This window comes from Ostrinia nubilalis, chromosome 18 (assembly GCF_963855985.1).
Source record: "Ostrinia nubilalis chromosome 18, ilOstNubi1.1, whole genome shotgun sequence".
Taxonomy (NCBI): Eukaryota; Metazoa; Arthropoda; class Insecta; order Lepidoptera; family Crambidae; genus Ostrinia; species Ostrinia nubilalis.
Window position 1 is genome coordinate 8,837,184 of NC_087105.1, and position 21,934 is coordinate 8,859,117.

A 21,934-nucleotide genomic window follows, 5' to 3' on the forward strand; every position below is an offset into this window, starting at 1 on the left:
TCTTCTTTTCTGTTAAATCAACATTTACCTTCGTTGTTAACACATATCGACATCCAATGACATTTCGATCAGGTGGTTTCTTTACTATTTTCCATGTATCATTCTTCACTAAACTTCTTAACTCTGATAAAATTGCTTCTTCCCATTTGACTTTTTCATCACTTCCCAAAGCTTCCTTCAAAGTTGTCTCAATAGCTCCAGCAAAATCATCACAGTCACCATATTCTTCTTCCTGTGACTCACTGTCACTATTCTCTGTTTCTCTAACTTCAACCATATTAAAGATTTTTCGGGGGCGCCCAACGTGTCCTCTCTCAATCCTAGGTCTTCCAGGGCCTCTTTTCAAAGTGATATTCCAGTCAAATGTCTCATTTCTATCAGTAGTACTAGTAACTTCCGTATCTTCTGTGTTTAGTTCGTTTCTGAACGGTACATCTTGAGATCGATCTATTGGAACTTGAATATTCGAAGGTTGATCACTAAAGTGTGAACTACATTGTCTGTTGGACAATTCAAACTCGATAGTCTTCCTTTTATCAACACTATCTTGTTCACATTGCAGCTCAATAGATGGTTCTTTCAAAACTTCACTTTCAGTTTTCTTATCTTCCTGAAACTTGACGTCTCTTGACACCACTATTTTTCTTTTCTCGGATATCCACACCCTATAGCCACCAGATTCAGCCGGGTAGCCCACAAAAATGCCGGGAGAACTTCGTGCTGCGAACTTATCCTTTCCTGGCTCCTTTTCCAAAACATGAACTTTCGCACCGAATGTTCTGAAATAACCAATATTTACAGGTTTATTAAACAATTTTTCATATGGAATTTCTCCATTCAAGCTGCTAGTCGGACATCTGTTACGCAAATAACACGCGGTTGCAATAGCTTCCGCCCAAAAACTTGCTGGTAGACCAGAGGATAATAACCAATGACATATCATAATAGACATGTTATACTCCTACAATAATGGATTAAAAAATGGCGCAAGTCGTCTTTTATTTGATAGCTACTTTTTATGACAGCTAAAGATATTTGGCAGAAAAGAGGAGAACAGGGTAGAGTGACCCTAGGATTGTAAAAATAATAAAACCAAATGGTAGGAATAAACTAAAAATTTATTTTTGAACCTTAAAATAAATAGTGAAACTACACAACATACCCCAATATAAGCACAAAATGAACAAAAAGGCAACATTTTTTCGTATATTTTTTCTGGGCAATCATCCCAAATAAAATAAAATAAAATTTAAGTTTTACGATTAACGTACGTTACGTTAAACTACACTCGACATCAAATAAATCGACCCTCCCGCGACAAGCACTTTCAAACGTATGCAAACTATACTTATATACTTCCCATAAATGTTGGCACCATTTGAATGCCTAGTTCTAAAGTTCATTTCATTAAAAGAAAGGTTTTTACCCCAAAAATGTGTCTTTAGAAGGATCCAGAGTCACTTGTTAAAAAAATAGGTAGTTAGGCTTGAGCCAACATTTATGGTTATAATACTGTTAAGTTGGGATTAATCGCTATCCATCTGTTGAAGAGGACACGCGAGATCATTATTTGGTTTTGTAACCATAAAAATTGGTCTTATTGATCCCAGAGGTGAGCCCGAAGTGAGGTCTTTTTTCAAGTTACATTTATTGTATATGTTAATCGTTTATAAAGAAATTAAATGTGTTTTTTTATGGATATTTATTGGGCTTTCAAATAACACCAATATTTTTGGGGCACCATGATTGTGTCAGCAGAAACGAGTTTTCCTGTAAAACGTATGTGGGTGAATCTATAAAATGTGATGCATGTATTAACAGTCTGCTTTTGAAAAGGGATCCCTTTTTATGTATTGAGTAATACTTATTCGGTCATTCTCACGATTAGGCGTTCTCAGCCTAATTACCATATCATTTTTGAAATTTGGCTTAATTGACTTAAACGCATTTAAATATGAAACACATGAAAAGTACGAATTTAACAATCGTTAAGGCGTCAAATTATTCCAAGCGGTTTTCGCGTAAATGAGACCCAAAAATTTTATGGTCACGGTAATTAGATAAGGCTAATACTTAATCTAACGGTAATTAGAAAAAATATGTAAAATAGCAAGAAAACATTTAACATAAAAAACATAAAATTTGTATATAAATATATAGCGTCATAAAAAACGCTGTAGGTACACTTAATAACCCTTTGAAAAAGGAAAACACTCATTTCTATTATTTATTGTATCAAGATATTTTCAGTATACTGCAATAATCGAGGCTATAACAGGAACACTTAGTTTCGGGCAGAAGGGGGCTACGTGTCACATTTTTTCATCAGAATCTTAATCATCATTTATTTGATTTCAATGTGGTACAAACGATTTAACGTACAGATAATGGATCAGGAGATCTCACAAATTTGATTTTTCGGATATGCATATTTCATATCGAAAAATTAATTAATGATTTAAGTGATTTTTCCTCTTTTTAATCTATCTGCGATCAGCCATCACCCATTATCAGATTAAATTGAATTTGTAATAATGACAATTCAATTTGTCACCTCGATTCTTTTACAATAAGTTTTCAGATTGATGCTATTCGCTTTCTCCTGAGCCTAAATGCAGAATTCTTAGAATTTAGAAGGGATGCAGCAAATAGATTGCATGAAGGTCTAGTCTTTGGTTGTAAGCTTTACAGGATTTTCCACACCCTCTTTGACGTTTGGTATCACTTCAGTGGACTTTGTAAACCAAGGTGCACAGCTCAAGATTTTTAAAACTTTATTTTGAAAACGTTAAAGTATTTCTACATTTGCGAGGCTAAGTCGATGCCATGTCTACATGGGTTTTAGGATCCATTTGTATTAGTTTGTTCTCCAAGCTTCTTTTGTCCAGTACCCATTGCATATCACGAAGTTTTTTCTATGCATAACAAAGCAGGTAGGATGCAGTTTAGGATGGTACAAAGTGCCTATACACTGTTGCCTTGAAAAGTCCCATTGTCTGTTGATTTGTTCTCTTTTGTTCTTAATGTGATCACGCCAGGTAAGTAACACTTACCGTTAGTGTACTTAGTGTACTTAGTGTTGGAAAATCTCATCTTCTTAGGGCAAAGGTATTATGGATAGATGTTAATGGTATTATATTAGAATTAATTAATGATTTAAGATGTTAATATCAATTATACTAATAGTAAAATAAATATCTGGTACGAGACATGTTTCATGCAGGGGTGACATCTCCTGGCCATCAGAAAGCCCCGATTTCACTCCAGGTAACTTCGTTTTGGGGGGTCACCTTAGGGGTTAAAATATACTCTTAAATCCAACAACCATGCAGCAACTGAAGCTGAACATTTGTCATGAAATCGAATCTATTTCGAGGTTACTCTAACGAAAGTTTTTTAAAATTTTGATTGTCAAATTGGAAGAAAAGTCCGTACAGTTGTTATGCGAAAGTCTTGGTATATTTCATATTTTATCATCATACTTATTCAATCGTGAGTGCAATTTGTAGGTAATAATTTCATACAACGGTGATTATAAATATACGGTAATTAGTACATGGAAATTATAAAACGATAGTTTTTCTTCAAAATCTCCAAAATCTTCAGCGTATGCAAATACTGTCTTACTACAACGTATGAAGGCCAAAGTACTGAATCTATTTAAATTAACAACGTGGGTCTACCTTCAAAAATCGAGTATAAAAATAAGGACATGGTAAATAGAAAAATTGAATACCAAAGATATGGTAATTATACTCTTACGCAATTCATCGACGGTACGCCAACGCAATAGACATCTACTTGCTAACAGGTCTTAGAACTAACTAAGGGCTCGCGCCGCGCGCGTAAATGATGTGTCAAATATTATTATTTAGGCTTGTGTGCCCAAAAACAGAAAACGTCACGGGAATTAGGACTTTCGCTCGGACAAGCAGTTTTTTAATTCTAATTATTTACAGAATGGTTCTATTGAATAGATATTTTGCTATGCGTAAGACAATCTTTTGTACTCTTTAAAATGTTGAACGGAGTAAACCAAATCTATACGACATAAAAATTACAGCCAAGTTTTAACATTAAGTCGGTGTGCGGACGCGTAACGGTAATTAGAAAACAGAGGTTCATGAAATTAATTAAGTCACAAATACTTAAAATAGAGGCCTATGATTTAATGCACAACTGGATGGGGTTGTTAAGTAACATATAAAAATAATTGCATGTCTCTAATTTGTCATTTTTAACGATTTAACAGCCCGGACACGCAAAAACTAGCTCATCTGAGAATGGCCGTATTTTATTTCGTAAAAGGAATAAGTTATACCGAATAAAATTTTTTTCATAAAAATGTTTAGGCTGTAGGCCGTGCCAAATAAATATAGGTACATACATATACTCGAAAAACATAATCCTCCTTCTGGCGCAGTCGGGTGAAAAGGAATAAGTTAAGTTTATTTGAACATAAATTAAAAGGGATATATTATTATACTTCCCCGACCTCAATGAGATTGAAATTATAAAGAAATTTTTATTTTTTGTCATAAAAATAAATCAAAATTAAAAATGATCGATTACAAAATAAGACAAAAAAGGAATAAGTTAAGTTTATTAGATATAAAATTAACTTATTCCTATTTTTATAAAGTTAAGTTTATTTGAGGGAATAAATATGTTATATTCCCTCAAATAAACTTAACTTATTCCTCTTTTGTCTTTTGTAATCGTTCATTTTTAAATTTGAATCATTTTTATGAGCAAAATGTATACGGACATTGGTGAATTTTTGTACAATAGCGCGTATGAGGTGTAGCCTGTGATTATAAATTGGATGTTGCTCGAGGGAATGATAATGTAAAGATGAAAACACGTCATTACGATTTAGAAATGACTTTAAAATTCGATACTTTATAATTTCAATCTCTTTGGGGTCAGGAAGTATAATATGGCCCTTTTCATTTATGTGATTTTTAATTATAACTTCTGACTGTAAACAAATTTTGAAAACATCCTCACTTGGAAAACATAGTCCGCCCATATCTTTCAAAATAATTAATTTATGAAACCACTGTTTTGTGTCTGAAAGCAGACTGTTAATACATTCATCACATTTTATAGACTCAACTAGTTTTCTGGATACCCACCCGGAAATGTAACCAACGATCTGTTCTACGGTGTTTTTTACACTTTCAGCATTTAACATAGTTGAAAGCACCTCAACATTTTCGTATACTTTCAAAACGTCATCAGTTTCATTTCCGATATTATTTTGTATTTCAAATGAGTCTTCTTCGTTTGATCTTATTCGTTCGTTTCAGCCGAAAGACGTCCACTGCTGGACAAAGGCCTCCCCCAAGGATTTCCACAAAGACCGGTCCTGCGCCGCTTGCATCCAGGTACTTCCCGCGACCTTTACCAGATCGTCGGTCCACCTAGTGGGAGGCCTGCCCACGCTACGTCTTCCAGCTCGTGGTCGCCACTCAAGAACTTTCCTGCCCCAGCGGCCATCAGCTCTTCGAGCTATGTGCCCCGCCCACTGCCACTTGATTTTAGCGATTCTGCGGGCTATGTCAGTCACTCTGGTTCTCCTACGGATCTCCTCATTTCTGATTCGATCACGCAGGGAAACTCCGAGCATAGCACGCTCCATCGCTCTTTGGGTGACCTTGAGCCTTCTTATGAGGCCCACAGTAAGCGACCACGTCTCAGAGCCATACACCATCACTGGCAACACACACTGGTCAAATACTTTTGTCTTGAGACACTGCGGTATTTCGGACGTGAGAATTTCGCGAAGCTTCCCGAACGCTGCCCAGCCGAGTTGGATTCGACGATTAACCTCTTTCTCGAAGTTGGACCTACCTAACTGGACTGTTTGTCCCAGGTATACATAATTGTCAACAAGTTCGAGTGTAGTGTCTCCAACCTTCAGAGGAGTGGGTACAACACGGGCATTTGACATAATTTTTGTCTTGTCCATGTTCATTTTAAGACCCACTTGTTGAGAGGCTCTACTGAGGCCATCGAGCATTGTGTTTAGGTCCTCCACGGTCTCAGCCATGACTGCGATATCGTCCGCGAAACGAAGGTGTGTGATATACTCGCCGTTGATATTTATGCCGAATCCGCTCCAGTCCAGAAGCTTGAAAACATCTTCCAGGGCGGTGGTGAACAGTTTCGGAGATATGACATCTCCCTGTCTCACCCCTCGCTGCAACTGGATAGGTTTCGAGTTCTGATCCTGGAGGCGGACCGACATTGTGGCGTTTTCGTACAAGCCCTTCAGCGCTTCGATGTATCTATAGTCAATTTGGCACCGTTGGAGAGACTGTAGCACTGCCCAGGTCTCGATCGAGTCGAAGGCTTTTTCATAGTCCACAAACGCCAGACAAAGTGGCTGATTATACTCCTCGGTCTTCTGTATAATCTGCCGTAGCGTATGTATGTGGTCTATGGTACTAAAGCCTTTTCGGAAACCGGCTTGTTCGGGAGGCTGGAAGTCGTCGAGCCTGCGTGCGAGACGATTCGTGATGACTCTCGAAAACAGCTTGTAGACATGGCTCAGAAGTGAGATGGGTCTATAATTTTTCAACAAGGTTTTGTCGCCTTTTTTGAAAAAAAGTATCACCACACTTCTGTGCCATGCCGTAGGCGTTTTTCCCTCAAGTATGACGGAATCGAACAGCCTCTGAAGAGCCTTTAGTACCGGCGTTCCGCCTGCTTTCAGAAGCTCAGCCGTGATTCCATCATCACCCGGTGCCTTGTTGTTTTTCAGCTGTTTGAGAGCCATTCTAATCTCGTACAGGCTGACGTCCGGGATATCTTCGGTGTAGTGTCGGGTCAGTCTAGCTCTTGGGTCTTCGGCTAGATTTGTGACAGGTGTACGTACACTCGTGTATAATTGTCCGTAGAACTTCTCAACCTCTTCCAATAACTCAGGCCCCGACGAGATGTCTCTGCCATCCTCGGTCTTCAGCTTGGTCAGTTGACTTTGGCCAACAGACAGATCCCTAGCGAACACTTTAGAGCCTTTGTTACGCTCAATCGCCTCTTTAATACGATCTGTATTAAATTGGCGTAGATCGCGAGTCAAAGACTTGGAGATCTGTCTGTTAAGACGCCGATACTGAGCAGCATCTTCAGAGGACTGCAGAACCAAGTTTCGTCTCTCTTCCATAAGTTTATTGGTGAGGTCAGAGATCTTTTTGGTTCCTTTTGGACGACGGGTTTTAAAGAACTTAGACCCAGTCGTTTGGACAATTTCCACGAACCTGTCATTGTATTCGTCCACATTTTCGCAGTCTCCTAGGCATTCGAAACGATTTTGCAACTCGAGCTGAAAGCTTTCGGGGTTTTGGAGTTGGATGGGCGCTGGGCGGAGCGTAGACTTCATCAGTCGACGCCTCTCGAGCTTGGGTCTGATATTCAATGTGCCTCTTACCATTCGGTGATCGCTTCCTGTTTTGACCGAGTTGATCACAGAGACATCATTGAATATATGCTTCTTCGTCGACAAGATGAAGTCGATCTCATTTTTTATAGCGCCATTGGGATGCAGCCATGTCCACTTTCGCTGTTTTGGCTTCCTGAAGAAGGAGTTCATCATAAAGAGGCCCTCCCTCTCCATAAAGCCAGCCAGCAGTTGGCCACGTGCGTTCCTCTCTCCATACCCAAATTGCCCCACTTTCAGCTCATTATCGCTTCGTCTACCCAGCTTCGCGTTGAAGTCCCCCATCACAACGGTAAAATGGGACCGGGAGCTATGTATGGCTCTGGAAATATCCTCATACATAGTCTCCACTTCGTCGTCGGGGTGTTCCGTGGTCGGTGCGTATACCTGTATGACCTTCAGCGAATACCGTTTGGTGATTCTGAGTATAAGGTACGCTACCCTCGCCGAAACACTCTCGATCTGGACCACGTTGTTGACAAGGGACTTGTGGACGATAAACCCGACACCACCCTGGGACTGCTGGTCGCCCTCCCGGAAATAGAGCAGGTTTCCGGATTTCAGGATTATGGTGTCCTCCCCCTCTCTTCGGACTTCGCATAATCCTACGATATCCCACCGCAACCTGCTCAGTTCTTCCTCGAGTTCGGCGAGCCTCACGTCAGTCCGCAGCGTGCGAGTGTTAAATGTTGCCAGGGCCAGAGGTCGTCGGGGTTGGTAGCCTGTCGGTACCCGGTGATTCTTAGCACCCCTCGCCCCACCGTTACCGTGACCGCTACCGTGGCCCGGGATAGTGGGGCCGCCGGGGACTAGGGGCCGTGTTTTTTTGTTCCTCTCCATGGGGGGGATTTGCCTTAATCGCCACGCTTGGCAGGCGGGTTGGCGATCGCAGTTTTTTATAAGGTTTCGCACGCAGACGCTGCTGCCCGTCCGGTGCTGCAGGGATTTTGTCGCCTCTTACGACACGCCTCCTGTTGGCGGTGGGGAAGAGTATTCTTTATGGCCGTCCCCACACGGCAAGATCTTATTACCGTAGCATTAATTTTTTCAATTGCGGACGAACACGTCAGCACAGGAATATCTTCCAGTGGTACGCAATTTCCTAAAAACGAGGACCTCATTTCCAAGTGGTTATAGACTTTTTTGAAAATTCCTTTTAATTGAATTGCATTTGGGTTATTGTTATAACCTCCATGTCGCCTGATGGCACCGAACAACATTTCTATGTGATCTTGAGATAGTCTGTAAGTCGCAATATATTGTAAGCGTTGGCCTTCTACTAAAGTGGAGTATAAATGTTTCAAACTTTCTATGCATACTAGAAAGCCCAAAAAGCCTGTTTTGTTTTTAGTCTGAACGATTTTTTTCTGTATGATTTTCATATGGATTTGCCTACGATTAATACGCCTGTATTTAATCCATATTTTTAGTCCTAGTATGTATTGTTTGGCCTTTTCAAGGTATGCAAAAATTTCATCAGCATTATTTATCGAAATTGGTTTCTTCAGGCCATATAAACAGGAAGATCTTGTGTTGAAGATATCAAATAAATTGTTGAATATAGTTATAAACTCTATCGTAGCTTCCGTGTTTACAAAAAGAGAAGACGTCAATATTTCAGTGCATATTTTCAACGCATTCGCCACACTCATGCTCATTATTTGGGTTGCTAATTTTACTTTCATTATTTCATTTCTGAAATGAATGTGGCGCCGAGTAATTTTGTTAGCAAAATTCAGTCCTACGTTACTTTGGAGTTTAACTAAATTAATAAGCAACTGCCAACGTATCTTTTTACCATTGGTGTCGTATAGAAGTCTTTTCGCTTCGAACGTATTTCGTACTAGTTTAATCATGTGGCAAGCGTCAAGCATGATTGCTACTTGCATATCACATTCGGGGTGTTTAAAAGTTGTTTTAAGATTTGCCGGATTGTTTAAATTGCAACCTAATAAATTGGCCGCGCTTATATTTGACGAACACCCATCAAACGTGATAGCAACAATGTCTACCCCGACATTGTAGCATTCACTCAAACATGTTTTCAATAAACTTGACCGAGTTTCAGCTGACAATCCATTTACGAGAAAATATGCCACAGGAATTTTCCAGCTTTCGTTTAAACAGACCAAGGTAAACATATAAGCTTGAGTCGCTATATCACATGATTTAGCAGGACCCGCGCCAAAATCTACAATGCCTGCAGTTTTCTTTCCATTCCAGGTAGTTTGGTGCCGAAGAGCCATCTCGTCAGCAACTAACGTGCACAATATACGTTGCCCGCTAATTTTATGTTTTTTCTCTAGAACTTTCAAAGCATCTTTGTTAAAACCGGGATCCCCAGAACTATTCTGATACCATTTACCTATGACACGAGGATGCGGCAAACAATCTTTAAACATTTTCCTAACATACTGATAAGCGGCTACAGAATAGTAATGTAAGGTGACTGCAAATTTTCGTAACGCTGGCGTATATTTTTGCCGAGAGTTTTTGGACTTTGTTTTCTGTACCAGTCTATTAGCAAAATCTACAGCTTCAGCTTTAAGATTCAGTTCCCTAATCTGATCTATTGAGAAATATTTTTTCTTTTTGAGCTCTGACACAATTTGCTTCATATTGTTACACTTCTTTTCGAGTCTTTTATTTTTCCTAGTCAAGTTGTAATTTTTTAACTGAAGCCGGCGTTTCTCTTGATACAATTTTCTAAGTTCTGTTTTCAAAAATGCTTTTCGAGGTGAATCAAAAATTGAATCTTCGTCAGACACATTAACTCCTTTCAAACTTGATGGTGATGGTGTTCTAGAATTCTGTTCTTCTTTCTGTAACAAAAAAATAAAAAAAAATAAAAGCAAAATGCTTTATTTATTGAAAACTAGCTGACCCGGCGAACTTTGTTCCGCCTTAATGGCAATAAATAAGCAGACTTTTTTTTTATTTCGAACGGGATAAAAAGTAGCCTATGTCCTTCTCCTGGCTCTAAACTACCTCCCTGACAATTTTCAGCTAAATCGGTTCAGCCGTTCTTGAGTTATAAGTGGTGTAACTAACACGACTTTCTTTTATATATATATATAGATAATTGAAGTAATATTAATTTACCTTAATCACAGGAACTGCTGTTTTTTTCAGCCGTCGTATATTTTTCTTCGTAACATAAATGTCACTCGTCAAGAAATGCTCGGAGCATACTCTAGAATATGCTGAAGGTATCCAATCATCTTCACTTCTTTGAGTCCTAATTACTTTTAACCATTTTGCTTTCATTAACTCATCCTTAGGTAATCTAAAATAGAAAATAAATTATGGAAGTAATGTTATTATAATATTATCTAATATAAGATAATAAGGTGGGTAGACATTTCTTGAAAAAAAAAAAACGAGTATCGAATTGCTAGTATAAAATTCCGAGTTTTTTGTGATAGAGATTTTCCCCAACTTCCCCTGGCAGTGGCCACTAGATATTTGCGCGCATTTGTCACTTTCACTCTCACTTATTAAACATATTTACATCTCGCTCTTTAGGTCACATGTCAAATTCAATTGCCAAACCTTGTCAAATTGAATAAAAATTAAATAGATTAATGTTTTACTAATAAAAACTGTACTTACAAATGTAATGATACATTTTTCTTGTCTTGAATATTGGCCCTGTAATTTGTGCACCACCTAAATGCACAGGAAGGCATTTTTTTTCAATTAATCAACCACACACCGATACGAGCGTTCGCGGCCATTCGTGGCCAGCGATCGTGCCCGACTAAATGCAAGAGGTACAATTGGATCTCATTTGCATTGCCATTCTTGAGCGGCTATAACGTATCTATACTATAAAAACATCTTAGATAATAACATACATCTTGCCTTCTCCAGTAAGGTGCGATTCATCCGTTCTGCAATTCCATTACTCTGCGGTGAATACGGCGTAGTCAACCTCCTTTTTATTCCATTTTCTTGTAAAAATTTCGAAAAATCACTATTCACAAATTCCTTGCCATTATCGGAATGGAAATATTTTATTTGTTTACCTGTCAAATTTTCGATCTGACATTTAAATATTTTAAACTTTGACAAGACGTCACTTTTATTTTTCAACATAAAAACTTCACACCAACGAGTACAATCATCAATAAATGTAACAAAATATTTGTTTCCCGCATTTGATTGAACTCTCATTGGGCCTACCACATCAGAATAAATTATTTTTAACTTTTCGTCACATGGCTGACTGGACTTCACAAAAGGCAACGCAACCATCTTTCCCTTAGCACACACATCACAATCGCGCAATTCAGTATCAGACTTGGTGGCGTCTATACCCGATTTCTTCAGTACTTTCATAAGATCCCTAGCATTCAAATGTCCCATACGCTCATGCCATCTACACAAATCCACATCCTTATCTGATACTACAGATGCCGAAGCATCCTGCTCTCTCAGGTAATACAAATTACCTCTACGATCAGCAGTTAACTTAACTTCACCATCCTTAGTTGCATATGCTACATCACGTTTAAAAGTGACTATACAACCTCGATCAGTAAGTTTAGAAATCGAAATTAAGTTACTACGTAGATCAGGAACTAACAACGTATCTTCAAATTGGATTTTTCGCGTAATATCATCGTTACATGCTAATATCTTGACAGTACCCTTACCTTGCACGGTTGTCAAAGAATCAGTGGCTAATTTCAATTGTTGGTTACTTGGCAATATTTTATCAAACCTGCTTGCGTTGTTACACATGTGCGAGCTGCAACCGCTATCAAACAACCATTCCTGATGAAGACGCTTGGAATCAATAGCTAAACAGTTATCTGAAACATGATACACAGTTAAAGCTTCATGTTCTACAGTCGAACACGACTCAACGCAACTAGATTCTGAAGGTTTCTGTTCTGAAGCCTGAGAAGACTTCTTTTTCTTGCAATCGGATGCCTTATGTCCAAAGTTATGACATTTGAAACATTTATACTTAAATTTTGTTTCAGGTCCAGTCCCATTCTTCTTCTGATGTTTATTTATATACATAGCTCCTTCTATCCTCTCAACTTGGGTATTGCCTCTCGAACTGTATTCTTCGATAATTTTCACCCTAAGTTGTTCAGGCTTTGGCAGCTCGTCTCTACTTTCAATGGCGCATCTGAAGTTCTCATAGCTTGCTGGTAAACTATACAGCAACATAATCGCTAAAAGATCATCATGGATCACGATGTCCATTTCTTCTAACTTATCGACAGCTTCAAAAAATAAATCAAGATGTTCGCATACGTTCTGATCCTCACTCATCTTGTGTAGCATGAGCCTTTTCATCAGGGTCGCTTTTTTCGCAGGTCCACGTGATACGAACAGACTCTCTAATTTCAGCCAAACCTCTCGTGCAGTCTTCAATCTTTTCACATGATGAACAACACTCGGATCCAATGACAAAATCAACTCCGATCTTGCCTTTCTGTCAGCAAAATCCCATGCTGTTGATAATGTCTCATCCGTGGGTTTTGACTTTTCTCCACTTACATATTCCCAAAAATCATTTCTGATCAATAGGGCTTCTACTTGCACTTTCCAACTATCATAGTTGTCTTTTCTCAATAACTCAATACCTCAGAATACAGAACAAACCAGAAGGAGTGTTCGATAACATTTCTACGCGGCAACTTGTGTCCAAAATACTTCCCCTCCCGCGCCCCTCTACCCCCTTTAGTGTTACTAGCGCCGTGTGACACCCCCATTTTTGGGGTAAAATTATGTAATTTTTTAAAGAGATGTTAAACAAGTAAAAAATAAGTAAGTGAAATAAGTACACACGGCCAGTGTTAACTATCCATTTCCGTTTTTGCTCTCGCTCTTATCAAATGGTGATTCTTTGCGATAGAACGAGACGACATGACTGGCCATAGGCATAGATAGTACCTACCTACCTATGAATTTAATTTTTACTCCGAAGTAACTAAGTGTAAGATGATTATTTATTTCTATTAAATAGTGTAATATATGTACTATATTTTATGTAGGTATAATATGTTATTTAAAAGTCAATTACAAAAGTCGAATATAAATTTTAGAATGCCAAGTAAAACAAAAAAGAAACTTAAGGTTCTTTATTATGTAAACATATCGACAACAAAACATTTGTTTACGGCGCAGTAGTGCTTTTAGTTTAACTTTTCTTGGAGTGAAAAACAGAATCCAAATCAAAAACATCACCAATACTTAAATTTGATTGCGAGGCAACTCTGGCTGTGTATCCTGAAAAAAAATCAGAGTAAGTATGTAAGCAATAATTAATTACTTAAAATTATTATTAAATATACAAATATTGCTGCTGCTGATCTGTTGATACCAATGCCTTACTTTTGAATAAATGGGAAAGTATGAAATTCACGATAGTAATTTATTATCTCCTCATTATTAGGGAGTAATATTATAAATTAATTCAATATATTGAAATCAAATCAAAATCAAAAATATTTATTCAGTTTAGACCACAAGTGGCACTTATAATTTAATTAATCAGGTTGTCATGTCATGGATGAAATTACACTAAAAACTAATTAAAACAAAAAGGATGGGGAAAATATTCCATTATTCTGTGGTAACGCTAACAAAATTAACGCGTGAATTTTTTATAAGTAGACAAATGTAATTCAATATAAAAAAGTAGGGTAAAATATTCCGTTGACCTGTGGCAACACTTACAAAATACAACTGTGATTTTTTTTTAAAATTATTATTTAATTAAAATGAATTGGAAATGTGCTACTTACGGATAAAACATGATCCCATGCACTTTCTTCGTAATTCCAGTAGCATTCTTACATGTTGGAACGGCACAAGACGGCATAATTTAATTATAAAGTGTCAATCTGACGGATATGTAAACAATGCGCGCGCCGGCCATTGACTGATTGCTTTAAAGTCAAAGTAGTGCGATTTGGAGTACTTTATATGAATACACATTTACGCCCGTTGACGGTTTCTGGTTTGTTCCGTATTCTGAGCTCAATACGTACATTCGACATTCTGTTCACGTCACTTTATACGAAATTATTTTCACGACAAACTATTTTAAAATGTTACTTTTCTCTGGGGCTCTGGGCCCATAACCCTTGTTAGGGATATATTAAGTCCGCTACAGAGCAATAAACACAGTGGTTGGTAGTAACATAATAAATATATTGGTATCAAAGCACACGTAGAATATTTACAATAGAGAGTTCGGCACAGCCATTACACAGCTAAAAACAACATCACATTTGAATATAAATGACAGTTCTATCATAGCGGTTCCAGCTAGCCAGCTCTACGTTATACAGCATGAAGGTGCTCATCAACAAGAATTAACAAGGTTAATTACTTTAGTATTTGATGTTTTCAAAATAACACCTGTTTTCGAATCGTAAGATAATATTTTCTCATACCGTCTCTGACGATATTTTTATGCATTCCACATTAAAATCAATGAGTCTTTTTCGTTTCGTTTCGTAACTCTGTAAAAGAAACCTTATTTACCTTGTAGACTGTCAGTCTGTCGAGCCTGAACTGAAGACCCCAGTAAATTGAAATGTAATATAATCTTGCCTAAAAAAATTAAACATGTAAGCCCTCGGTCTAATCTATTAATTTCAGATGGTTGTAATCTTAATTGTAACAATCCACACGATAGAAGAAGGCGGAACTGTTATCTCCTTCTCTTTCCACTGCTATAACCCCTGTGTATCCAGGGTCTACATAGAAATAGACATACGCCCGGATTCTGCATTGAGATTTTTGGCTTGATCAAGTATGAGCTAACTCATGTTCTAATTCTCAATTTCGAAACCCAATAAAGCTTGATTTTTTTTACAGAGCTAAAAGCACAAACTACAACCTGGTGCCAGCGGTTATGGCGGAGTGCCGCAGCTTAGTTCGCTCAGTGCTGCCATCTTTTGCCGTCGACTTCAGCTCAAGGAACGCGGTCATGCTCGACTACAGGACCAAGTCTCACTTGTAACACAATAGCTCATGATTGTACACTCGACAGCTCCTCAGCCTATACTAGCAAAATCAAAAATATTTATTCAGTACATTGCTGTTGCAAAAATAGCACCTATTGGAAGATAAGAAGGTTGAGTGTTTAGACTAGGCGCAGATCACCGACTTTTAGTTGGCCGATAGTTAGGCCCGATTCTAATTTGTATGAAGAATCGGCCGATACCAAATCGGTGTAATGTGCGTACTTTCATACATCTCCATACTGATCAACAACCCGAACCCAACTATCGTCCGAATAAAATAGGTGGTCTGCGCCTAGGCGTAGGTTGATGTGCTGTCGTCTGTTATAATAAATTATTATAGTTCAATTAGACATTCTCTTGTCTGCCATGGTATATTATATTGAAATAAGCGTAAGCGTTAAATATATCTATATTATTTAACGCAATTTTTGCAATACTCCATTCAAGCGATTAGGAAATATACAAATCTAAAATGTATTATCGAAATAGATACCCATTCCAACCCCATTTACATTTATCTCAAGTTGCTTGATATCGAATATAGTTTTTATCTCCGGTTGCGTCGTAGATAATGGGAATATACTATACTGTTTGTTTTACCTGCGGTATTTGTTCTGTATTTATTTTATATGCTGTGAGTATTGAACTAGTCCATTTGTCATGGCTTAGTATTTACTTTTCGGCACTCTCAATACATCGAAGTCAATATAGCTTTATTAGTTCATGGTTAATGATACGATCAATTAGTACTAAGTTTATCAATCCCACTATTACTTTAGGGAATATAAAACATTAGTCTCCCAACGATATATGCGACGTGGCTACCTATAAAGTAGTGCGAATTTCGGAATGCGACCTATAGATGAAACGAAGACGCGCCCCACCAATTTTTGGTCGAGGGAAGCGCGGGGTGCGGGGAGTTTGATCCGAGCAATCCGAGCGTCATTATTGTAGTGTGCGTGTGCACTCATGGATAATTTGGCGTGTACCGATAACACTCAAACATTAGCGGAAGAATGGTGGGGCGCGTCTTTGTGGATGAAACTATCTATATCTATCTTCATTTGAATGGTAATTGTAATACTTTTAACTGATGTAAGTCGACTTGTTGTTGCAATGTGATTAATGAATTCTGAAAATTGATTTAATATACAATTAATGTTGACGTATTATACAAATTCGAATGTTTTCGATGTCACAAATATGCAATCAGTAAAGGTCAGACAAATGCTTATTGAGCCCGACTTTACGCCGACGCCTTCATGAGCGAATAAGTGAAAGCATAATATATTTAAAAACAAACTAGAGTTTTTGTCATCATAGAATATTACTCTACCTGTCTTAATTAAGTATTCATGTCAATTTGTATTATTACGTGTATCATAATCTAGTCGTTTAATCTTTTTCTTTGCCTGGCCCATCCCCATTTTATTTGAGGTAATCTAGTCGCTTTCTTTCTTTTCTTTAATGTTAGCATAACTTCGAAGTATTTTCTTTCTATACTTATCTATAAAGGTGTAGTGCTTAAATATATGTACACGTTTTTTGCCATGTTTATTGTGCCAAGTCAGTAAACTGATAAACTTCCTGCCTAACAACTAATGCGTGATGTTGATAAATAAATTCGTTGTTAGAATTAGCTGATAATAATTAAATATTAGGGGTTTCCAATTGAGTCAAGTGAATCGTTGTGATAGGTATGATTGTCACTGTCTTGTGAATAACGAAATTTTTACAGTATAAAAGTATCTGGAGCTAAAAAAATAATTATTTTTAGTTAATAATAATTAGAAAATTACCTGATATAAACTTTATGTGAAAGTATTGATTTAGATAAATATTATAAAGTTAGATCGCCGTCTTGGAATAATACACATTAACCTATCTAATCAACATACTAATACTAACTTTGGTATTAGATAAATTATTTTAAATACAAGTTTCTTATTGTAACTTATCAAGAGAGTCTGGAATCTTTCCAAGTGTTTGAAACAATTCGAATATTTATATCTAGCGATTGATTCGTACCATCCAATCTAAAGATCGATGTGAATTGACGGCCATTTTAACTAGTTCATTGTGATAATTTTGATTGGTGGTGTTATTAGTTATTATTTTAGTATTATTTATTTTGTAATTATGTGTTACGTCCATACTATGTATAGTTTATTTATGTGTATATAATGGAACTCGATTATTATTGTGTTGATTTGTTTTAATTCATCTCATTGCAATGTAATAATTACCAGTTATTTGTTAATTAAAAGCTTTTACATGAACATATTGTTTTTTTTTTATCCACAACAAGGAAACTCTTGGCTTGCATCTCGCCTCATTTACAGAATGAAATTAATGGGTTTAATAAAAATAAAACAGTGTCGTTATAGATAAACTTTCTATATTTACAACTTTGTTTTCGTCACATCGTCGGACCTAACGTTACAGTTCTACGGTGCAGGTGTTTAGAAAACAAAAGAAGAAAAACAAAAGCTGTGATAACAAAATAACACATAAATAAAAATATCTTACATAATAATAATATTCATTAAAATTTTATGTCGGACGTCAGCAAAAGTTATTTTAAGTCTACGTAGAGATCTTTACGGGTATTTAAAAAAACTAGAAATTTTGTTATACATGTCGTCCTTTGATTATACATAACAATTTCGCGCTAGAATTCGAAAATGCATAGATTAATACTTATGTACATAAACCCTATTTACATTTTATACATATTAAGAGAAACATTTACACTTCAGAAGCGCATTCGCAGCATACTCCGAAAGGGGAAGTAGTTTATATTGTAAGGGGTAGTTTACAAAACATAATCAGAGGCCTGTTCCCTTTACGGAATTTCTATTTAATACAACAAAAATGACGAAGTTTTAAAAATAAAGGAAAATGTCGATAATTTATCTGACAAAAATAACCCAGTGATTTTCAACTTGAAATCATAGCAGTTACTTATTACAAGTTTTTGTCAATCTACCCCTTACATATTTTAATAATGCAATAAGGAGTGATTATCATATTTTTTCTAAAAGGCGACTGCAAAAGTTTTAGGTTCCTAAATGTGGTACATAAAAAGGAACTATCGACAAATACTACTCAACTGAGCATTTAACATCACATTACAGCGATGTCAACATTTTAATAATAATTAATACCTAAAATTAATATTGTGCATTTCTAACAGCATCATCGATTGGAAAAAATATCACACAAGTTTTTTATTACAATCAGCCTCAAATAGTTCGTGGCACCCAAAGTAGCGTGTATAAGGTTGTATTATACATATACAGGGTGGAAACGTTAAGTGATCTCACTCGATTATTTCTAAACTATACAAGATATTCAAAAACTGGTTACTGATCCTGAAAGTGCTTCATGAGCTCTTTCAAACGGTACCAATAATAGGTTACAGAATAAACTGGATCTATCTGAAAATTCAATGTTTCCAGCTTCCATACTAAATGTATGCCAGACACACAATATTAGAAGTGTATTTTTATTTAATTTTAATAATAAACTCTTAAAATAAACCCGTAAATTGTATTCGTATTTAAAATTATTCATGGAAAACATTGGTTTTAGGCTTTACTTGCTATAATATTGTCAAGAGATGGGTGTCATCACTGTGGTAGTACTAAATGTATGGAAGAAGGAAACATTTAATTTTTGGATAGATCCAGTTTATTCTGTAACCTATTATTAATACCGTTTGATAGAGCTCATGAAGCACTTTCAGGATCAGTAACTAGTTTATTGATATCTTGTATAGTTTAGAAATAATCGAGTGAGATCACTTATCGTTTCCACCCTGTATAACTTTTTGTCCTCTGGATGTCACGAAATATTTGAAACTGATTGTACAACAAATTTTGAGCCGAAAAAAGTATTAGTTACGTTGCAATATTTGAATAGTTCTATGGTTTAAGGTATATACGCTTATAATCATTGTTATTATAATAATATAAGGCCGCCTGCAACTTCATTTTCGACTATTTCGAATTATAATTTCCAAAATGTCATAAATATTAATTGGTAATGTCGTATTTGTGATAACTCGCGCAAGTAAGATCCTGTGCGCCACACCATTGGGTTGCTAGCAGACTAACCAGTTAATTTTAGTGGTGGAACAGTTACCTCGGCTTGAATATGCACCTTATGCCCATGGCATTCAGATGTCAATTGCTTGACCTCACACACTCATCGTAAAGGTGGACTCGGACTTATCAACTAGGCACCGCAAGGTAAACATTTTAACCTTTTATAAGGCAGTGGTACCTATTATACAACGTGTAATTGAAATAACGCAATAACGCAAAAGTTCAATATTATTATTATTTGTAATTGAATTTTTTTTTATAACAGTCGTAAGCGCCCATTACTATAGCAACGATAAAAATGTATTAGGCCGAGTCCGCACCACTTTCCTGCGTATCGTATATGTTTCGGGCGGTCTCGCGGTTTGGCGGTTTACCTCTTGCGGGAAAAAACCGTAGTGCGGACTCAGCCTTAGATTTAATCAAATTTTAATTATTTTCTTGTTTTGCCTTACTCCAATTACACGTAGTATTGCTCTCTTCACATTTGAAACATAATAATCACCATGTCTTACGGTTCACAAACCACGTATTTTCTATGCCTTCAGGTTTTCTATGGTATTTCTTGGCAGTTCAATGCTGGAGCGTCTGGTTGAGGAATACGGATCGCACCTCCATGGGGCAAAGCGAAAGCGCTCCGCCCATCGCACCGCGTACCCGCACGAAAGTCAGCGAGGCGTCGAACACTTGCGATGGACGTACTTCCACCAGGTCTGACAGCTGGATCTGTTAGAGTATTTAAAGGGATTTTAAAACGTAAGTACGTAAACGTAATATATTTTTTATCATCCTTTATGATACTTAGTAACGAGTGGATAGAATTAATATCGCGCCCAAAAAATAATGCTACTTTACTGGTTAAGCTCATAATTTCAATACACCAAGAAAAAATTAAGATAAAATAAAATTGACAAACACTAAATTATTTTACAAATGGCGTGGTGCGTGAAAAAGTACCTCAGAGGGTCTGAAGAATTTGAATGGGACTATTCCCATCTTTCATTACCACAGCTGCAAATCCTATGTTCAGGGTCTACAGCTTGACCGCCAATAAAAACCCAACCAGTGAAGGTCAAGTTTGTCCCGGGGGAAAGTTAACTGTCATTGGACCCGCAACGAGATTAATCAGAAGAACATAGAAGGATTATGAAGTATCCTCCTGACACTCACCTGGCCGTCTCCCACAGGATAGGACTTGTATATCTGCTTGTTCCCGTAGCACGTGTCGAGGTGCACGCGCTGGAACGTCATGCCCATGCCGTGGACTGTGCTGCCATCTTTGGTCTGGTGGCAGAAATATAATATGTAGTTATGTTCTTTAAAGGTATCCAATCAAGCTAGAAAGTGGGAGCGCCTAACATGCTACCGCATCCGCCATCAAATACAACTTGCAACAGTGTCGAAAATTGTATGATGATCAGGCGATTTCACCATAGACCGCATTTATGTCGCAGTTTAGTATTTTAAGTACAAATTGAAAGAATGTAAAATATTTAGGGCTGCAACGTGTCGACACACACCTTGTACACTCACTGGTTTATAAGATAGACGTGCCTAGGGGTGGGAGAAACCAAAACAGGTCAGATGCAGCCCTGGAAATGGTATAATACTAGAGTTACGAAGCGAACACGACGTCAGTAAGTTTGAAGAGTGAGCGCGAGTAGGTAGGTCTGGCCGCGTCTTCCCTCGCGGAGTAGTGCATTATAGACTTTGTTGACTAGCAATACAGCTCATTATGCTTTGGCAGTTCTGTTACCTTGGCAGTGACGTGCGAGCGGTAGGAGGCGAGCACGAGGTCGGCCATGTTGACGAGCGAGCGCGAGTAGGTAGGTCTCGCCGCGTCTTCCCTCGCGGAGTAGTGTATTGTAGACTTTAATAGACTGGTAATACAGCTCATTATGCTTTGACAGTTCTGTTACCTTGGCAGTGACGTGCGAGCGGTAGGAAGCGAGCACGACGTCGGCCATGTTGACGAGCGAGCGCGAGTAGGTGGGTCTGGCCGCGTCTTCCCTCGCGGAGTAGTGTATTGTAGACTTTAATAGACTGGTAATACAGCTCATTATGCTTTGACAGTTCTGTTACCTTGGCAGTGACGTGCGAGCGGTAGGAAGCGAGCACGACGTCGGCCATGTTGACGAGCGAGCGCGAGTAGGTGGGTCTGGCCGCGTCTTCCCTCGCGGAGTAGTGTATTGTAGACTTTAATAGACTGGTAATACAGCTCATTATGCTTTGACAGTTCTGTTACCTTGGCAGTGACGTGCGAGCGGTAGGAAGCGAGCACGACGTCGGCCATGTTGACGAGCGAGCGCGAGTAGGTAGGTCTGGCCGCGTCTTCCCTCGCGGAGTAGTGCATTATAGACTTTGTTGACTAGTAATACAGCTCATTA

The 21,934-nt window shown here is 37.7% G+C and overlaps 2 protein-coding genes and 1 long non-coding RNA gene across 3 annotated transcripts in view; 1 reads left to right on the top strand and 2 right to left on the bottom strand.

Annotated features, from left to right (window-relative positions):
* LOC135080688 (dihydroxyacetone phosphate acyltransferase) overlaps positions 1 to 17,189 on the top strand; it is a 31,621-nt gene extending 14,432 nt beyond the window's left edge. The window contains exon 12 of the mRNA XM_063975390.1: positions 15,293 to 17,189. Within this exon, the coding sequence (XP_063831460.1) occupies positions 15,293 to 15,437 (145 nt within the window). The 3' untranslated portion in view covers positions 15,438 to 17,189. The remainder of the gene's footprint in view (positions 1 to 15,292) is intronic.
* LOC135080411 (uncharacterized) lies at positions 13,531 to 14,450 on the bottom strand. The gene is made up of 2 exons (XR_010259003.1): positions 14,212 to 14,450; positions 13,531 to 13,693 (listed from the first exon to the last, which is right to left on the bottom strand). It is a non-coding gene; the product is annotated as an uncharacterized LOC135080411 (long non-coding RNA).
* A 633-nt stretch (positions 17,190 to 17,822) lies between the features above and the next one.
* On the bottom strand, positions 17,823 to 21,900 carry LOC135080886 (uncharacterized). Its single transcript, XM_063975615.1, has 6 exons — positions 21,793 to 21,900; positions 21,630 to 21,743; positions 21,467 to 21,580; positions 21,304 to 21,417; positions 20,718 to 20,831; positions 17,823 to 20,273 (listed from the first exon to the last, which is right to left on the bottom strand). The coding sequence occupies exons 1-6, from the start codon at positions 21,898 to 21,900 to the stop codon at positions 20,121 to 20,123; spliced, it is 717 nt and encodes a 238-aa protein (XP_063831685.1). The 3' UTR covers positions 17,823 to 20,120.
* Positions 21,901 to 21,934: the final 34 nt, after the last annotated feature.